At 36.4% G+C, this 17,988-nt stretch overlaps 1 protein-coding gene across 1 annotated transcript in view; it reads right to left on the reverse strand.

Moving 5' to 3' along the window:
* rngtt (RNA guanylyltransferase and 5'-phosphatase) overlaps positions 1-17,988 on the reverse strand; it is a 118,615-nt gene that overhangs the window by 60,674 nt on the left and 39,953 nt on the right. Inside the window, exon 10 of the mRNA XM_077219653.1 lies at positions 15,445-15,516. Within this exon, the coding sequence (XP_077075768.1) occupies positions 15,445-15,516 (72 nt within the window). The remainder of the gene's footprint in view (positions 1-15,444; positions 15,517-17,988) is intronic.

The raw sequence follows: 17,988 nt of genomic DNA on the forward strand, positions 1-17,988 counted from the left end.
TAAGGTTGTCCTACAAATAAAGCTGATCCGTCAGTTTGACTGGATGAGCTGTCAATTTTCTTTCATGATTAATTTTAAGACTCGTGAGAATAACGTTATACTTAGATGTTTTTGTTATAACATGTCACGTTAAAATACCATGGCAAGAGCTCTTTTCAGTCGCTGCTTTCTTTTTCTCATGATAATTTTCTTTTTTCCCCTACAATCCGCTGTAAAAATATGAAAAAGGACATATACTGCACATTTGTGGTCTGTTCTCCCAAGTTTAATTTACGATATATTCCATTAATAATTCACTGGAATGCATGAAGAATCTCTCGTTATTCTCCTCAAATCCTCACGTCTCTTTCCAGGTTTGTTTTCACAGGTAAATGCAATTTGTAATCTGTCAAAATGATGGAAATTACTTTGAAATAGTATCACGTTATGCTGAAGTTAATGAACATTTTTGATTAAGGTAACCAAAGACTCGCGATGTTGGGGTTATTTGGTCTGTTGAAAGTAGTGTTGATGCTTTTACACTTTTAAATTTCCTTTTAATGTTCGATGGTTGAAGTGTGAGTGGATTAATGTCATCTCATTGTGACACTTTTTTAACCTATTACGTTCATAGAGCGAGCCTTTCTGATTTTTCCAGCTTAACGGAAGTTACACCCATAATTCGCGCAAAGCGTCATGGGGCGTAGGAATACTGTGGATAGTAACAACCAAATCATTAATACATCACAACCGGTGATGTAATGATCAGAAACTTACATTTATAACAAATTCTAAATTTTAACAACAAATTTACATTGCAAAAAATTATTTTAATGAATCCAGATAAAAGTAAAGTGACTGGAGTCGCTCCACAGCATGACAGAAATAGAAATGGTGTGTTTGTCAATTGGGTGTCGCATCAAGTGTAGGGGAGTAAATAGGACAGTTCATGAAGATACGACACGATATTGATTCTCTCAGCCAACGATACGATATTTGCCGATACCTCCAAAAAATCTGTGATACGAGTACGATTCGATTCAATTAGATTCAGGGCTATATCAATCGATTTATCGATATTTAGATATTATGTGCCGAGTGTACACAACCAGTTACGTTTATTAACTCACAAATGCATCCAAAAATATATAACATGAAAGTTGAATTAAACTCTTTGAAAACATTGGGACATTTACAAGTTGTTTGTTACAAGTTACAAGTATAAAAAAAAACATGATATATGAAAATGAACAAGAATTGAGTTATCTGTTTTTGCAAATTAACTCTATAACAGAAGAGTTCATTTGCAAAAAACAGATAACCCCGTTCTTGTTCATTTTCATATATCATGTTTTTTTTTTGTTTTTTTTTTGTGCATTTCATATGTATATATGAATATCAATCAAACTGCAGCTGGGTTGTTTTGATTAAGTAATAATAGCAAAAAAAAATTCAGGTAACTTATAAAATTAAAGTTACCTGCGTATTTTATTTATATATACATAAATTTTTGTGTGTGTGTGTGTGTGTGTGTGCGTGTGTGTGTGTGTGTGTGTGCGTGTGTGTGTGTGTGTGTGTGTGTGTGTGTGTGTGTGTGTGTGTGTGTGTGTGTGTCAAAAGCCGATAACTCCACATTTCATGTTTCAGAGTTAAACAAAGCCAAGTAATTGCTATGATACATAATAAAACACTTAATCTTTGTAACGTTAATCTCATCAGCTGACATAGACGCCTGTCAAACTTTGTTGTTGTGATTAACGTACACACAATACAGAGAGAATTTCCCTCACCACAAACGTGCTGTTTTAGCAAGATTACGTGAAAAAGTTTCAGCTTTTATTTTCCTTTTACGCCCTGAAGAAGATATCACAGGTTCATCAAGTTCGTTGAAATCCATCCTCGATCACTTTTAATCAGCTTTGACGAAACTCCTCTCAGCTAGCGCGTCTGTTCAAAGTGACTAGCAGCCTTGTCACCTGACCTGAATACTGACGAAATCTTGTCATGCGTCTATTTCAGCTGAGAAAATTTACGCGAGGATGTGGAGAGTGTCAAAATAAAGGTATGGTATATCGATATTTTACGTGTAGCATCGATGCATCGATCCATATTGTCCATCGATCCAATATTGTCCATATTGCACCGATGTATTGTTACACCCCTAATCAAGTGGTCTATTTTTTTTCTGAATCAGTATATGCAGACTGGGTTATTGTCCATGTACATGGTGAAAATATTATCCATACCCCTAGAAACCAATCCTAGAGGTTCCTTCGAATTTCTGCCCCAATGGAAATTTGTGGAATGGGCTCAGATTGGGAATTGGCTTAATGTCAGCAGAAGAAAAAATGACAGGTGCATTGGTTACAAAAAGATACTCATTTAAAAGGTCATGACAATATATGCCAGATGTGTCAAACTGAGGTTAAAGTTCACCTACAGGGAGGGACGGACTCTATCCAGAGATCTGCTAAACGTCAAAAATAAAGCGAAGCAACATGTCAGTGAACCATGACTCTGTGGCAAAAACATCAGGCCTTGAGTTCCACAAAGCCAGAATCTGCAGAAGGCTGTCATTCATTCATATCCAAAGGAAAACACACAGACCTGTATCCTGGTGAGTGTGGAGAAATCAAAGGATGTCTTCAAACAATCAGATTTGCAGGCTTTATCACTCCTGAAAGCCTGTGCATTGACTTTATGTTATTACACGATTTTCTGGTGTATATGTCATGCAGTGTGCTAAATGTGTTTTTGAACAAATATTCAAAGGACGTGTAACTGAAATGGCCATGTTACGGTGGATGTGCCAGATTTGAGAGAAGGACCGAGGCCCTGACTCACGGTGGTTTGGTGTGTTGGCCGTCTGGCCACAGCTCTGAAGTGCCATATTGAGCATTTGGTTAAATCCAACCATGACACACAACCGACAAGAGAAAACATTTTATTTCCCAAACAAGGACAATTAACAGTAGATGTTAACAAATGTTAACTTAAAGTCCGCCTGTGGTGAAAATCAAGCTTTTAATGTAGTGTATATGTCTATGTGGCGTTTTTAATGTGCTTTGAGACAAACCATGTGTAAATTCATAAGTCAACAGCATTGCTGAGTATTATCTGCTTAAAACTGCAGTGAAACAAAGAACACGGTTTGAAATCGCTGGTGTTTCTGACGTCACAAACTACATTGTAACCAATCAGATCAACGTGTGATCGTCAACGAGTGGATCTCTGAGCTGCTGTGAGTGAGTGGAGGCGGGTCTCATTTGCATATTCATAGAACCTCATATACTAAATGAGGCAAGGGTGTCGAGTTACATTCAAGCTATTTTAAGGCATAAGAAAAAACGTTTAAATATGTCATTTTGGTGATCAAAGATGAGTTTTAAGGGAGACAATTATTGACCACAGGGGGACTTTAAAAAAACAGTGGTGCTTTTCAATGACACAACTAGGGCATTTCTATGTGGTTACTGAGGTGTTGTTGTTGGATGTATACTGCACTAGATCTTTATGATGTTCTGCTTTCTGGATATGGCTCAAGACAAATACCTTCTTCAGTGTCTGAAGTCTAGTTTTTTTTTCACCCACGTTACAATCTGGCAGGAGAAAATAAGTCTGATTACTTGGAAAAGTTACAGCACAAAGCTCAACAAACGCACAATTGAATGTGAGATTCACGTCCGCAGACCCAGTTCTACAGGCGTGCTTGAGGCAATAAATAAAGCAGTGTATAAAAAAGCACTTATAAGCTATGGCAAAGTAGTTTATGAAAAATATACATTATCTTTAAATGACATACACTTCCGTTCCAAAGTTTGGGGTCTGTACAATTTTTTGTTAATGGTTTTGAAAATAGTCTCTTCCGAGGTTTCCTGTGATCAAAGCTGAATTTTCAGCATCATTACTCCAGTCTTCAGTCACATGATCCTTCAGAAATCATTCTGATATGATGATTTGAAACATCAAGAAACATTTCATTGAAATTTAGAAGATTATTATCATTGATAATTATCAATGTTTAAAACAGTTATGCTGCTTCATATTTTTGTTGAAACCATGATTCTTTGATGAAAATAATATTTAAAATAACAACATTTATTTTAAACAGATTTTTTTTGTAACATTGTAAAAGTATTTATGTTCAAAATGATGCCCTTCATGAATACATTTTTTTTAATAAAAAATTATTACTGACCCCAAACCTTGAATAGAAGTGTATATAGCCACTTATTTTGTTATAGTTCTATTACAGTTTAATATTTTTGCTGACTAAAACATTACTTTCTTAAAAATTTGGCAGAATTTAGTAAAATTGACATGAAAATGTGGACATATATGAATAAAACAAAACAAAAACAAATCTATTAACATGTTAACACCTGCTCTAAAAATAAAGCTGCTGCTTTCTTCAATAAAGTATTTGCATTTGTCGTTGCACCCAACCCACATAAACATGGTCAAACCCTTTATAAAATGTTCCAATGTTTTGGCAAAATTGTTCAAAATGACAATAATTTATGTATTAAGAACTCCCTTCTCCTATACTAGTGCACTTTACTATTTTAATGAATGATGTGAGACAAGTTACCTTATGTTTAATACATAAGGTTAGTGGTTTGTTCAAATCACTGACTCTTAAGTAATAATAATGCTTCCCATAGCAGTGGGTGAATTAAAAGTACATTTAAACAAGCATTAAATTGAAATAATCCTGTGGTTTTCAATCCTGGTCCTGTAGACCCACCACTCTGCACATTTAGGATACGTTTAATCTATCGGTCCAAATGTGATTTTCCTGCAAATCTAATTGAAATCCTATCAAATTCAGCAAGTGTGAACAGCAAAAATTCTTACGAAATGCGATATTTACAAATCCTTTTCGAGCTACATTCATATTTGGTTTGAAATCCTATTCAAATTGAATTTCAATCAGTTACAGTCTGACTGCTCTGATTGGACTTCGTGTGATTTGTGTGACTTTCATCATTACCATAGAAACCAATTCAGATATTTCAGAAAATTAAAGCGCGCCACATACACAATGTGGACAGTCAATAATTTAGATTAGATTTTAGGGGTGTAACAATATATCATGTCAAAATATATCGCAATACAAAAATGCATCAATATGTATCGTGGATAGTTCACCCAAAATAAAAATGACTGTGTGAGAAAAAATTCAAGTTTACAGAGTTTTAGTGTCAGTACTACATTATACTACTATATATAATGTTGAATTTAATGTATAATAATGCAATAGGGGAATAATTGTGTAAAAGGTGGCCTACATTATTTTAAATATATCTAGTCTGTGATAGAGTTCAAGCATATTCGTCTAAAATAATTCAGTAATTTCAGCTTCAGAATCATGAATTAGTGTTGTGCGATATGCTCCATTTTCATATCGTCCAATCGTCAGCCTGTGAGATCGGCGATACACGATATTATCGTGAGGGGGCAGGGCTTACTTATTTCATTATTAACTTGATTATTTACTCATTAATTTGCTTGTTTTATTGCTTCATTTTATATGAGAATATTTTTTTTAATTTTGCTAGCAAAGGTGGAGTGTTTATTACTAGGCTATCAGGTTATTTCCCTGTAGTAGCCTATAGTGAGGTAAAAAAAAGATCCTAATCATTTTTGTATCTGACTCGAGTATTTCAACATGTCAGCGGGAAATTTAGCGGCAGAAGTCGATCGGTTTATACTTAAACTTATGACTTGACTCCGATAAAGGAAAACAGGTTAATGCGTTTACATGACCACATGCATTGTCAGTTTATTCAGAATAATCGTGTTGGAACGTGCATGTAAACGCACTCATTCTCTGAAAGTGAAAGTAGAAACTGATAGAGCTTTCAACATCTGTTGCTGCATTAACGCCGCGTTCTCTCAGAGACGACGGCGATTATTTTAATTTACTGGCTTAATATTTCTCTTGTGGACCTATATGGTGACAGTGAAAAAATTAGAAGAATATTTCTTCTTAAACAAGTGTTTGAAACTGCTTTTGATTTTCATAGATGGCAGAGTTGTGCTGTGTTCGTGAACTAAAGACTGGCCTATATAATTTTAGTGATATTATTATTATTATTATTATAAATATTGAATTATATTGTTTTTAGTGTTATTAGTGTCATTAAACATTTTGTTAATGTGCTATGGAAACAAAATACTGATGAACAACGATGCCGTTTTCATCTTGGATCTGTATAAGATATGTGTGCGTCTGTTAAAACAAGCACTCTTGACAATTTGTGAATGGATCACCCTGCAAATCAATTTTGATGTGGGATGTAGGCCTAGTTTTTCATTCTGTTTTAAAAACATTTTCTTAGAGGAGTCCTCATAAGCGTGTGTCGGTGTTGTCGCAAGTGTTAGGCTATGCGGTGATGTCGTTATGAATTAGGCAAGGCAAATTAATTGTAGTTCCTAATATAAATTTAATAACAATACTAGCTTTATAATAATACTACTAATAATAATTTAATACGTTCATGGTAAAACCAATTATCGTTTTGATATCGTCAAAAGCATCTGCCATCGGCGAAATCTCAGACTATCGTCGATACACGATACTATCGTCTATCGGCACAACCCTATCATGAATATTTTTATTCTGGTGTCTCTATTGTCCTGTGCATTAGGTCCAAGCCTATTCATTTACACACACAATCTAAAATCAAATTTAGCATGTTAATCAACAGTGTATTTTTTACCATATGTCTTGGAGTATCGCGATAATATCGAATCGTGAGTTCAGTATTGAGATATGTATCGAATCGTGACATGAGGGGATCGGATACACAAATATTTATCTAACACCTGATTCAAATCATCAGCTCTTTGGGAAATATCTCCGTGAACTGAACTGATTGTGTCGGATAAGAGAGACAAACTAAATTTTGCAGAGCGGTGGGTCGCCAGGACCAGGATCGAAAACCACGTAAATAATCAATACATTGAAATGGTTTATTTTGATTAGTTGTAAACGGCAGTCGGTAAAAGTAGGTCTCAGATGACATTATCTGATGATATCTTTGCAGAACCAAGCAAACACATGTATCAAACAACCTTAGTTCTGACACAGCAGAGACCATCTAATAGAGTGGCATTTTGCTGCAAACTATACACTGGGATCATCCACACATGATCTCACTAACCTTCTTCAATACATCTGAGGTGCAGAAGAGCTGAAAACCTCACAGAAACATCAAACTGTCTGCTATGTTAGTCTGCTAAGAGGAATGATGTTGTGAAATTTACATCCAGCACTAATTTCATGGGCGTGTTTGCACTGTTACTTCATTTGCATATTTCCTTTTGTGAACCAGGGGATGAAACAACTCCAACAGTGTGTGAAAATAACACTAACAGCAGGCACAATCCATCCAGGAGTGTAATAAGGAAAATAAAAGACAGGACCATTAGCTTTCATTTCTTCTACATCCCAGAGGCCACAAATCATCACTACAGGAATAGAGTGTAAGAACCGGTAGGAAACTTTAAGCCTAAATCATCAAGAAAACACAAAGAGATTAGGTATTTTAAAATAAGAGCTGTTCATTCAGCATTGCTGGGCCAGAGACTGCCATATGAAGCAGAACAGCAGGGCCCCTGGGAGCTTTGGTGCATTTAGTGGTGCTGACGCATTGAGTGCATTTACCACTCGAGACCCCACTACTATTTACAGAAATCTAAAATTTGCCTTCCAAATCAGCTTTGTCCTCGGTTTCTTCTTCTAAAGCCTCTCACTTATCATACAGTAGGATGAGGGGTGTTCAGTGCCATGTGGTGTGTTCGAAAGGCAAAGACGTTGTGTTTGAACACCAGAAATGAAAGTATCTCTGGGCTTCACAAGATTAGATGCCAGATGGCAAAACACGGCCGGAGCTGATGCTGTCTGCCTCGCTCGCTGTCTAATAAGATGCATCTCAATCTAAGATGGTGGACGTGTTGAAAGATTCTAGTCCAGTCCAAACGCAAATCTGACGGCAAATAATAATCAGTTCACATGGAAAGAGTGTTTACATGATACAGTTTTCTTACAGTGAGGACTAGACTAGTCATCACTGGATTTGAGATGTTAGCTATATTCATGACACTAGATTTTTTTAATGTGTTTTTTTATGTGGTTGAGGTGCTCAGTAATACACTGGGAATCACAGTGAACCTCACGATATTATACACGGCTCACGATACCGTTAATACCACGATACAGCAATTCTGCAATAATCAATATTTTGCTAAACAATCCTTTAATCAAGGGTGCACGTAACGTTTTTGGTCTGGTTTTCAAGGGAGCTACTGGAGATGCTGTTTGGTACTCACACTTTTCACGGCACACTTATCCTAGAAGCTGTCATAAATTAACATTAATAACATAAACAACAGTAGGAATATTAGTCTGCAGTAACTTTAAGACCAAATGCACAGGCCGAATATACTGGCGCACATCCGGTTTCTTTATCAACTGTTAACTTAGGACATAACCAGGGCTCCATAATGCGACTAAAACTGTCGGACCAAAAATGTTCATTTGCGAGTGATATTTTTGCTGAGATCGGAACTGGCGACAATATAAATTTACATGTTATGATTAAAAATTGCGAGCCTTTTTACCTGCATGTCCTGTGATGAGTAGCTAATCACATCTTTTGTTTTTTTGCAAAGTTGCAGTGGGGAAAAAAAACAAGTGCAAAAATTCGAAGGGGGACAGCAAAGATTAGCTGTCCGCGTCACAAACGAGTGTCGAAATGAAAAACATCAGAATTTTCAAAGAACTTATCTCTATCGAGCAACAACGCTGACGACTGTGCCAGCATGAGAGAGATAGAGAACGACAGAGACATGTCAATGAATGAACATGCAAGTACAGTAAGTGCAGGAATAACGGCAACAGATAAACATGTCAGGTGTGTGGACGCAAACTAATTCTATTTATGCCTTGTAAAGCTTTTACAAAGGAGATTTAAAGGCTCATTTATCTTCTAAACAGAAAAAGGAAACAAACACAACGATACAGAACATAAAAACATTTAACTGCGCCTTTAAATCTCCTTTATAAAACCTTTACGAGGCATAAATAGTCCTCCTCACTTTAGATGAGCTCACAAAAATAGTTAACTGAATACTACTAAATGCTTTATAACTACCTGAATTAACCCTGAATTACAGTAGAAATATATGTTAATAAAGCATTTATTAACACACTAAGTAACTGTTACTATATGTCTGAATAATAAGATGTATGAATGTACATTTAAATAGTTTATTAATCATTTACTCACACTTTCTAAGTGATCTTATGAATCACTGACAACTAAATAACTGGTTTGTAAATAGTGCAATACTTCATTAAGAAATTATATTGATCATTAATAAAGTATGAAAATACAATTATTAAACAAATTATAGATATGCTTACATCAAGAATAAAGCATTTATAGCTGTATTTACAAACTGCTTCTTAATGTCTATTAATGCTTTATAAATGATGAATTAACTGTTTACTAATGCTTAACGAATGATTAAGAGCGTGCAGTTATTATAAAGTGTTACCCAGATATTGTGTTCCAATTTCCCAGGAAGTGACGACTTTGTTCTCTTGAACACATGGGATGGAAACTAAGCTTTATTTGCAAATGTTTTATAAGATAGTCCAATTTTGCACATAAGTGAAATTTTCAATTTTGGTTGGAAACAGCTAATATTGGAAAGGGTTGAAATATGCAGAACATGCTATAAAACCTAAATGCTAAAGAACAGTGAGCAATTTAACAGCTCAGGACAAACAAAAGGACTCATGAACAATCTAGCAAAAAATGTTTTGTACTGTATTAAGAATCCAGCATATGTATACTTCAGAACCATCTCTCTTTTTTATTTTTTATTCAGCTATAAACGCCACACCAGCAACAGCAATCAGGGATAATTCAGTAGCTTAATTCATCTAAAATTTGACCATCTCCCACAGTGACCCAGTGCAACAGTAGTTGTTTGCACCGTCCAGAAAATCCATCAAATTCATTAGCAAGTGAACAACTTGTTACTTGTACTAAGATGAGCAAATGGCTTCCAAAACCTGTAAAATGTAACCCTTTATCCATGTAAATAGTTTTAGCATGTTTTTTTGTACTGTAATTTAACTTTTTCTATTTAAATATTTTCCATCTATTCTACTGTTGAAGTTTAGAATAACTGAAACAGTTTTTAAAGGAACCAATTCTTCAGGGTTGCATTAAACAGAGTAATACCATAGACTGCTTACAAATGACTAAATCAAATCAATTCTGTTCTTCAAAAAAAAAGTCTTCCTCCTCTTGTGCTGCACAAGCCCGATCAACTGAGCAGATATTAATAAAGCAGCACAGCACCAAATTAGCATGTTTTAAGGGTGAGATGATACCATGTTTTCTTCAGAGACTGGAGTAATGGGTGCTTTGCAATAACACGGAAAGATTGGATTAAAATGTATTTTAAACATCAATAATCATTTTAATTATTACTAATGTCTTTGGCTGTATTGTTAAACAATTAAATGCTGCTACAGAAACCAGAAGTATCAATTTCCTTGATCCAGACTCTTGAGCCGTTCACCCAGTCTTACAATCCCCCCCATCTTTTCCCACCCTTTCTAAGCATCTTTTGCAGCATCTTGGCATTTTAAGAATGGCGTGTCAAGTTAAAATTGAACTTTTAAAAAAGCGCATCTCCAGACCATTCAACTGCCCGGTTTCATGTTTTTAAATGCAACTGCGTTCTGTGTGAATGGCCCCTACGTATTTCCATAGGCTAATATGCTATAAGTTTAAACCTGTGTAAATTTGAAAGCAATCATTATTGTCACATACTATCACATACTCTGATGCACTGTATTATATTGTTTATGTGCAGATAACTCAACTTTGATTCGGACCCGTGTCATTTCTCAGCCCACCCAGTTTAATGTCCTTTCATCATTGTCTTATCTAATAAAAAGGTAAAAAAAAAAAAAAAAAATTAGAAAACTATCATATCACTTATGAATGCCCTTCGCAGTACAAATATTTGTGTATATATATTTGACATTTTTTACATTTTTGCATTTAAAATACATTTTTTTCGATCAAGTAATTATTGTGAAATATTATTACGATTAAAAATAACTATAACATATATTCCAGTCATGTCACATGATCCTTCAGAAATCATTCTTATATGATGATTTGATGCTCAAGAAACATTTATCAGGGTTGAAAACAGTTGTGCTGCATACATATTTTTAGGATTTTTTAAAGACTTTTAGGCCATTCGCACACATGAACACGGCTGCCATCACTCTACTGACACAATGACGGCAAACAACCAATCATCGGAAGAATCCAGGCATTGCTTCCTCTCAAGTGACTTCTCTCCTGGATTTTGCCGCTCCACCCTCATATTCATGTCAGTTATAGGACCTCAAAGAGAACGCAATGAGCTTGAGAGAGGAAAACGAGACGCTGGTTTCCTCTGCAACTTTATCTGCTGTTGAAAAATAACTGCTTTACACACCATTTGAAGTCTTATTTTTGCAATGTGTTTTTTGTAGTGTCAATTATTTCCTATTTTGAATTTTCCTGAGATGCCACTGCGTCCTTTCCTTCCTCAGAGAAAACAGCCCTGCTCAGAAAATGGCATAATTATGTTGTTTAACTTTTGGAACCGGTTTTGTGTCGCATGATTGTGATTCCTAAAAATGCTGTCTGGGGAGGCGGAGAGTCACTGAGACATTTAACAGAAGTCGAATCTGCACATATAAATGCAAGTTCTGTCAATGCAACCTGGTATATTACAAGACTATCAATATGATGTGCGAGAACAAATGATATATTAAAATCCACTATCCCTCAAGATCCCTCCTATCAAGATGCAACTGTATTTTTGGAAACACTGATTCATGAGAAGGCAGGGGTAAGGTATCGCCTGCCAAGCCCAACAGGGAGACACAAGAGAAGCAGACCTACAACAGGCCAGAACACAGCATGAGGATTCATAAGACCCGCAGGAAGTCTTGGCCAAGGAAAGAGGAACGCCACAATCCTTTGTTTTCATACCATATGCCACACACGTCTAAGAGGAGAAGCTTAACTCTTCACACTACAGGGGCTATTATCTTTGAAAGCTATATTATACAATGACCTGCTTATATTTTACAAGTGAAATTTAGTGGAGCTTGACCTTGCCAAATTGTCCACATTGTCTAGTGTGCTTGCGTGTTTTGTCTTTTGTTGGGAGCGCACAGGTTGAGTGTTTTCGGTGTTCACTGGTCAGCACGCGGCTCATGTTTTTCATCGTCGTCATGTTTTGTGTGGACACGCAGTCGGTGAGAGCTCTTATTGGCTGTGTTCTTGTGTCATGTTTTGTGTGAGCACATGGCTTCGTTTTGTTTGTTTCTATGTACCATGTGCTCCGTTGTCCATTGTCTTGACCCCGTCTTCTTGTTACCTGATTATTAGTTTATTTGCCCCTTCTGCCCACCGTTGTTACTCTCCTCATTTCTTTTTCTATGAACTCCCCTTTTGTTTTCTCTGCTGGTTCATTTTGTTTCCCTACTCATGCTTCCCGTTGCCGGTAAGTCTAGTCTAGTCTTTGGAATCTTTTATCCATTTTTCCCTCGTGTTTTGTCATTTTTTGTTATTGGTTTTACCCATAGACTATAAAAAAATATAGACTTAGTGTCCGTGATGTCACCCATAGGTTTCTGAAGAGCATTTCTGAAGCCCAAAGTGGGCGGAGCCAGCCGTCGCCATGTTGGCAGCGTGTCAAGATAACCGTAAATGGGCAAAAAGGCAAGATTAGCTGAGGTGACGTGACGCTAAAAGACAGCAGACAAACGGCTAGTAGTGAAGCAGCCGCAATCCACCAGTCACTCAAGTGGCCACGCCCTTAATTATACAGATCTGTAAGGCTTCATATAATTTAAACGGATGAGTTATAAAAATACAAAAAATCACCCCCATCACAGTTTTAATGAGGGCAAAATTAGCTATATAGACTAAAACCACCTTTTGTACGAGGCTGTAAACATATTTTTTATCTGCTGTAGAGTTGGGCATTTTAACATGGGGGTTAATGGGATCGAGTCTCTTCTGTAGCCTGTCTCTAGCGGCCAGTCGAGGAATTGCAGTTTAAGTCTTTTCCGGGTTGGATTCAAGAGAGAGAGCGGTTGCCGCTTGGTTTTGCTCTACCACAGGTCATTTTTTTTACAACCATGTTGGCTGTAGTTGGGCTTCTGTTTTCTGTAGTAATGGAGTCTGCCATTTTGAATTGTATATTATAATGAATTGATATTTTGTGTTTAACGAAGCACATTCTCGCATATTTCTGAACATGAATTGCTAAATAAATTTTATTTTGACATAGAAATGCAGTCAAACTGTGTCTGCATTGCAAAAGCCAGCTGCGCACTGTGATGCTAGAAAATCTTCGCTCACAATTACAATAAAAAAAGCTGCCAACACACGTTCATAATACAACACGATTGACAAGACAGACAGCTGCAACAGTAAAATGTGTCTAATGTTATGAGAGAGTGAAGGAGGATACAACAGCCTGCATCATCATAACCTGAGAGCTCACCTGTTACATACGGTCGCTCATACGGTCAAACTCTTTTGAAATCAAACTGCCTTGTGCGATTGTGAAGACTATATCTAAAATAACCCCATAGTGCAAATTAAAAATAATTAAAAAAACAAAGCACCATCTAGCATCCAAGTTATATGCTTCTAAGTTTCTGTTATTGGCAAATTTACATATCTTCCTAAAACAATATAAATATGATTCAGCACATACAATTCATATTTGTAAAAGACAAAGTACAGTGTCACCTTTGACCTATTTATTAGGGTGAACAATAAAAAAACATTTAAAAAAAATCTTACCAACCCCAAAAGTTTGAATGGTTGTGTATATAAATATTTTTATGGACATATAACCATCAAATATTTTTAATATTTGAAGCTCAAAAAGCCTAAAACAGAATTGCACAGAGTCTCTGTTGCAGGGGAGAAAGAAAAGAGCACTTTTAGTTTAATAACCCATCCACAACACACTCGACCAGTGCAGAGAGGAGCTAAACGCAACACACTCCAGAATCTCCAGCACGCTGGTTGTGGATAAGAAATCCAAAAATATTTTAAGAGACATATCTGCATTAGTCTTTAATGTACTCATATTTTAAAGGAAAACATAATAAATAAAGTTGATGACACGAGCTCAATGCATACATGAGCACTGTAACTGAATTGAATAATTAGTCTTCCCAAGCATCACTGGACAAGCTCAATTAATGTGCCGTCTATATTTATCCATGGGGTTGCCTGTGGCATCAATCTTAAAAATGAAGGATCAGCGTTGCATTTTTGAAAAAAAAAATCCTTTCGGCACGGTAACCAAGCAAGACGAATCCACGCGTCCTGTCTCAAGTGCACACCGTGTAGCAGACGATTGCCTGGATTTATTTAATGCGTACTGCAGAAAATGATGCAAGAACATGCTATGATCTAGCCTACTCAATCCCTGCCAAAACTAAGATGAATGTGAATTATAACCTAAAATGAACTGAACTACATAATTTATAGACATCCATTCAATATGAATTCAAAACAGACTCTATTTTCTGTCCTAATACACATTGCTGGTCTTACTGTGTGAAATAGCATGCAGTGCTAAATCATTCAAAGGAAAAAAATAAGAGAAATCTCACCAAATCTGCACAGCTTCGATTTAGGAAGAAAACATTCACAGAAAATCCACCTTACCTTAAAGCTCCTCTGAAACAATACATGTTGTGAAAAGTGCTCTACAAATCAAACTTACTTCAATTGATTTCCTTTTCGCTTGATGTCACCAAGCAGTTTTTTTTATAAATATTCCATTTCATGAAGAATTGTCAAATTATAGAAGTAAAATTGGCTGCATATGCCGTTTCATGACCTATATGAGTTTCTTTCTTCTGTGCATAAGCACAAATATAAATTTAGAAGAATATGTATGCAGTCCGCTTGATTTATGTGCTATATTCCAAGTAGTCTGAAGCCATACAACCATAATTTGGCTGAGAGGAAGAATATACAGGGGAAGATCATCAATAAATTCAAGCCTGCCGTGTCTAAAGGTGCCATTTTTGAATGTAATCTACTTATCGATATACAAGTTGCCATATGAACTACTTTTATGATAATGATTTTATATTTTTACGGTGCTTTTTGTCCTTTTTGGAGCTGACAATATCTTACACTTAACCTTTCCTTTTGTGTTTCACAGGTTTGGAAAAGCATGATGGATAGTAAACAATGCCAATTTGAATTGCTGGGTGAGACACTTCTGTTCTTGCTCATTGTCATTTTGCATTAGGTCTACTGCCAACAGTAATTATTAATTAAATAAAGAACAAACAGGACAGTGTTTTTGTTGTTATTGAAAGGCACTCACAGTAAATTTGATGATGTCGTAGATGAGATAGCGTGGGACGGGCTGGCCGTTCACTTTGTCGATTATCATCTCCTGCAAAAAAAAAAAGATGAAGACAATAAGAAATGCACATATACTGCCCATAAATCCATCCAATAAAAAAAAACGAAAAAAAATTTTTTTTCAACCATGCAAACAAAAGATTTAGGATTTGTTAAACAAACCAAAGTTATGATTAGTGCTGCAGAGTGTAATCAATAATAAATAATGAAAACAGTCAACACCGATCTGTGGCAAAGTTGATCAGTTGACCTTTACACTGAAAAACACTTTTATGAAAGAAAAACAGACTAGATTGCACTGCACACACATAGTCTGGAGCATGGGATCACTTCATATAAGGTTGGGAGTATAGATACATGCTGCAGATTCTTACAGTTGTAATGATGAACCGAGAGTGAAGTTTCTTCTGCGCTCCTATAGTCAGTCTAACAGTCGAGCGGCTAAAGGTGTCTGGGGATTCATTAGAGGAACACACTGTACCAGCATCAATTCCTTATTTATTCAGTCTATCAGATATTCCTGTCAGTCTTGGTGTTGAACAAACCATTCTTCTGTTTCTTTGTTTTCCACATCACGTTTGTGAAATTGCTATTAAGACTTGTCTGAGCACATGATGAAGCGAAGAGACATTAATTTCTACTAAAATAGCTTGCCAAAACATTTTTCACTCGTGTTCATAGACATTTTAAGTCATTTATTATCAAAATGTGAAGTAATTTATGTTTAAATCGATGTTTTGGCATACAGAGCCACAATAATCTTAGGGTGGGTTGCACCAAAAAGGACTGATCTTAAACATAGATTAAATCGTGATTTATCTAATAATTAAAATAAGGTTTACATGAAAGCCTCATTGTACTCTTGTTTTTTTTTACCGTAAACCTAATTAACTCAAAATTAATTAAACTTTAATTAACTAAATCCTGTTGTTCCATTACTTTAAACTTAGATTTAAATCACAGTTAGTGATTACCTTGAACTTCCAGCTGTTGAAGTTTAAATAAGAAAAAAAGGCATAATTGGACACTAAAATTAAAGTTAACTAAAAACAATTACAGACTGAGTAAAGCAGGTGTGGTGTCAGGACTCTGAGATACGATAAATATATTTACAATAAATAAAAAAGTACATCAAATATTAAAAAGCTGGATTAGGTGACTCATCTCAGTGGAGACGTGGATTGCTGGAACATTAGAGGACATCCAGTTCCTGGATCAACATTTACATCAACCAATCATATTTGAGGGACAAGTTTACAGCTTATGTGAAGTTTAGGGTTATGTGCTTCTACATCAGTGATACCACATCATTTCCCTCTGATTTTAAGGGTAACTTATGGATAGGATTAGGTTATGGTTAGGGACACATGCTGCTGCGACACTTCTCAGCCTGCTTGATCCGTCCAGGGGTGCGTTTCCCAAAGCCAACTATGGTCGCAAGTTACGTCGTTACCAATAGAGTTCAATGGAAATTGCGATCATAGTTGGCCAACGATGCTTTTGGGAAACACACCCCAGGCCGGTTGCACCAGCTGTGCGTAAGTTACAACTTAGCTTAGTTGTCATGTAAAGGGGGACTAAGGGCCCTTTCACTCCTACCTTGTTTGGTCCGGACTTTCGGACTTTCCAGTTTGGTCCGAATCAAAATTACAGGTGTGAAACCTACCCCGGACCACGGTCCAGACCAAACAGATGAAATTTGGTCCGACGAAAATAGGTAGTCTCGGTCCGGATCAAACTGAACAAAGGTTTGGTTCGTTTCTAGTGTGAAAGCATTTCTGTATGGTTCGGACTTTCAGACCTTTCACAGGAAGTTCCGGTGATTCCCGCATAGCCGAAAAAACAGAAGGTGGCAGGAAAAATGAGCCGTGGTAGCACATGGGGAGATGAGGAGACGAGGTTTTTAATTGAAGTATGGTCTGATGACATAACAGTTAATAAGTCGTCAACTGGAAAAAACGCACAAAAAAAGAGCTAACATGATTGCTTAAAATGTTCGCACGACGAGGACGTTCATTTGGCGAATTTGAACTAGCCTTGTGTATAGTTGGTACTGCAGGTAATTATGCCATAAAAATAACAATACCGTTGCAACGATATGCGTCTGTTCATTCATGTTGTTGAAGTTACTCGCCGAATTGACAACACGCTGACGTCAGACGCACGTCCATTTACAAACCCATCAATGTCAAGATGCAGCCCACATAGATGATGACGACAGGACGCAAGTATGTCACGTAAAGTTCTATAGTGCGCTCGGACCTTGGTGCAGACCTTCAGGTGTGAAAACGCCCTAAGTTACAACTGACGCACAACTACATATTTTTCTTTTGCACCATTACAAGTAGAGGTATGTTTCAACTAAGTTTAAACTTAATATTTAGGGAAGCCTCCAATCAGGAGTAACGGTTGGAATAAAATAGCAGACAGACTGAACTGCATCCATAAGCTCTTGTTTTACCTGACAGACTTCAATCGTTTGGACATATATGATAATGCTGAC

Source organism: Siphateles boraxobius, unplaced genomic scaffold, assembly GCF_051911475.1.
Source record: "Siphateles boraxobius isolate OS27281-9 unplaced genomic scaffold, OSU_SipBor_1 8, whole genome shotgun sequence".
NCBI lineage: Eukaryota > Metazoa > Chordata > Actinopteri > Cypriniformes > Leuciscidae > Siphateles > Siphateles boraxobius.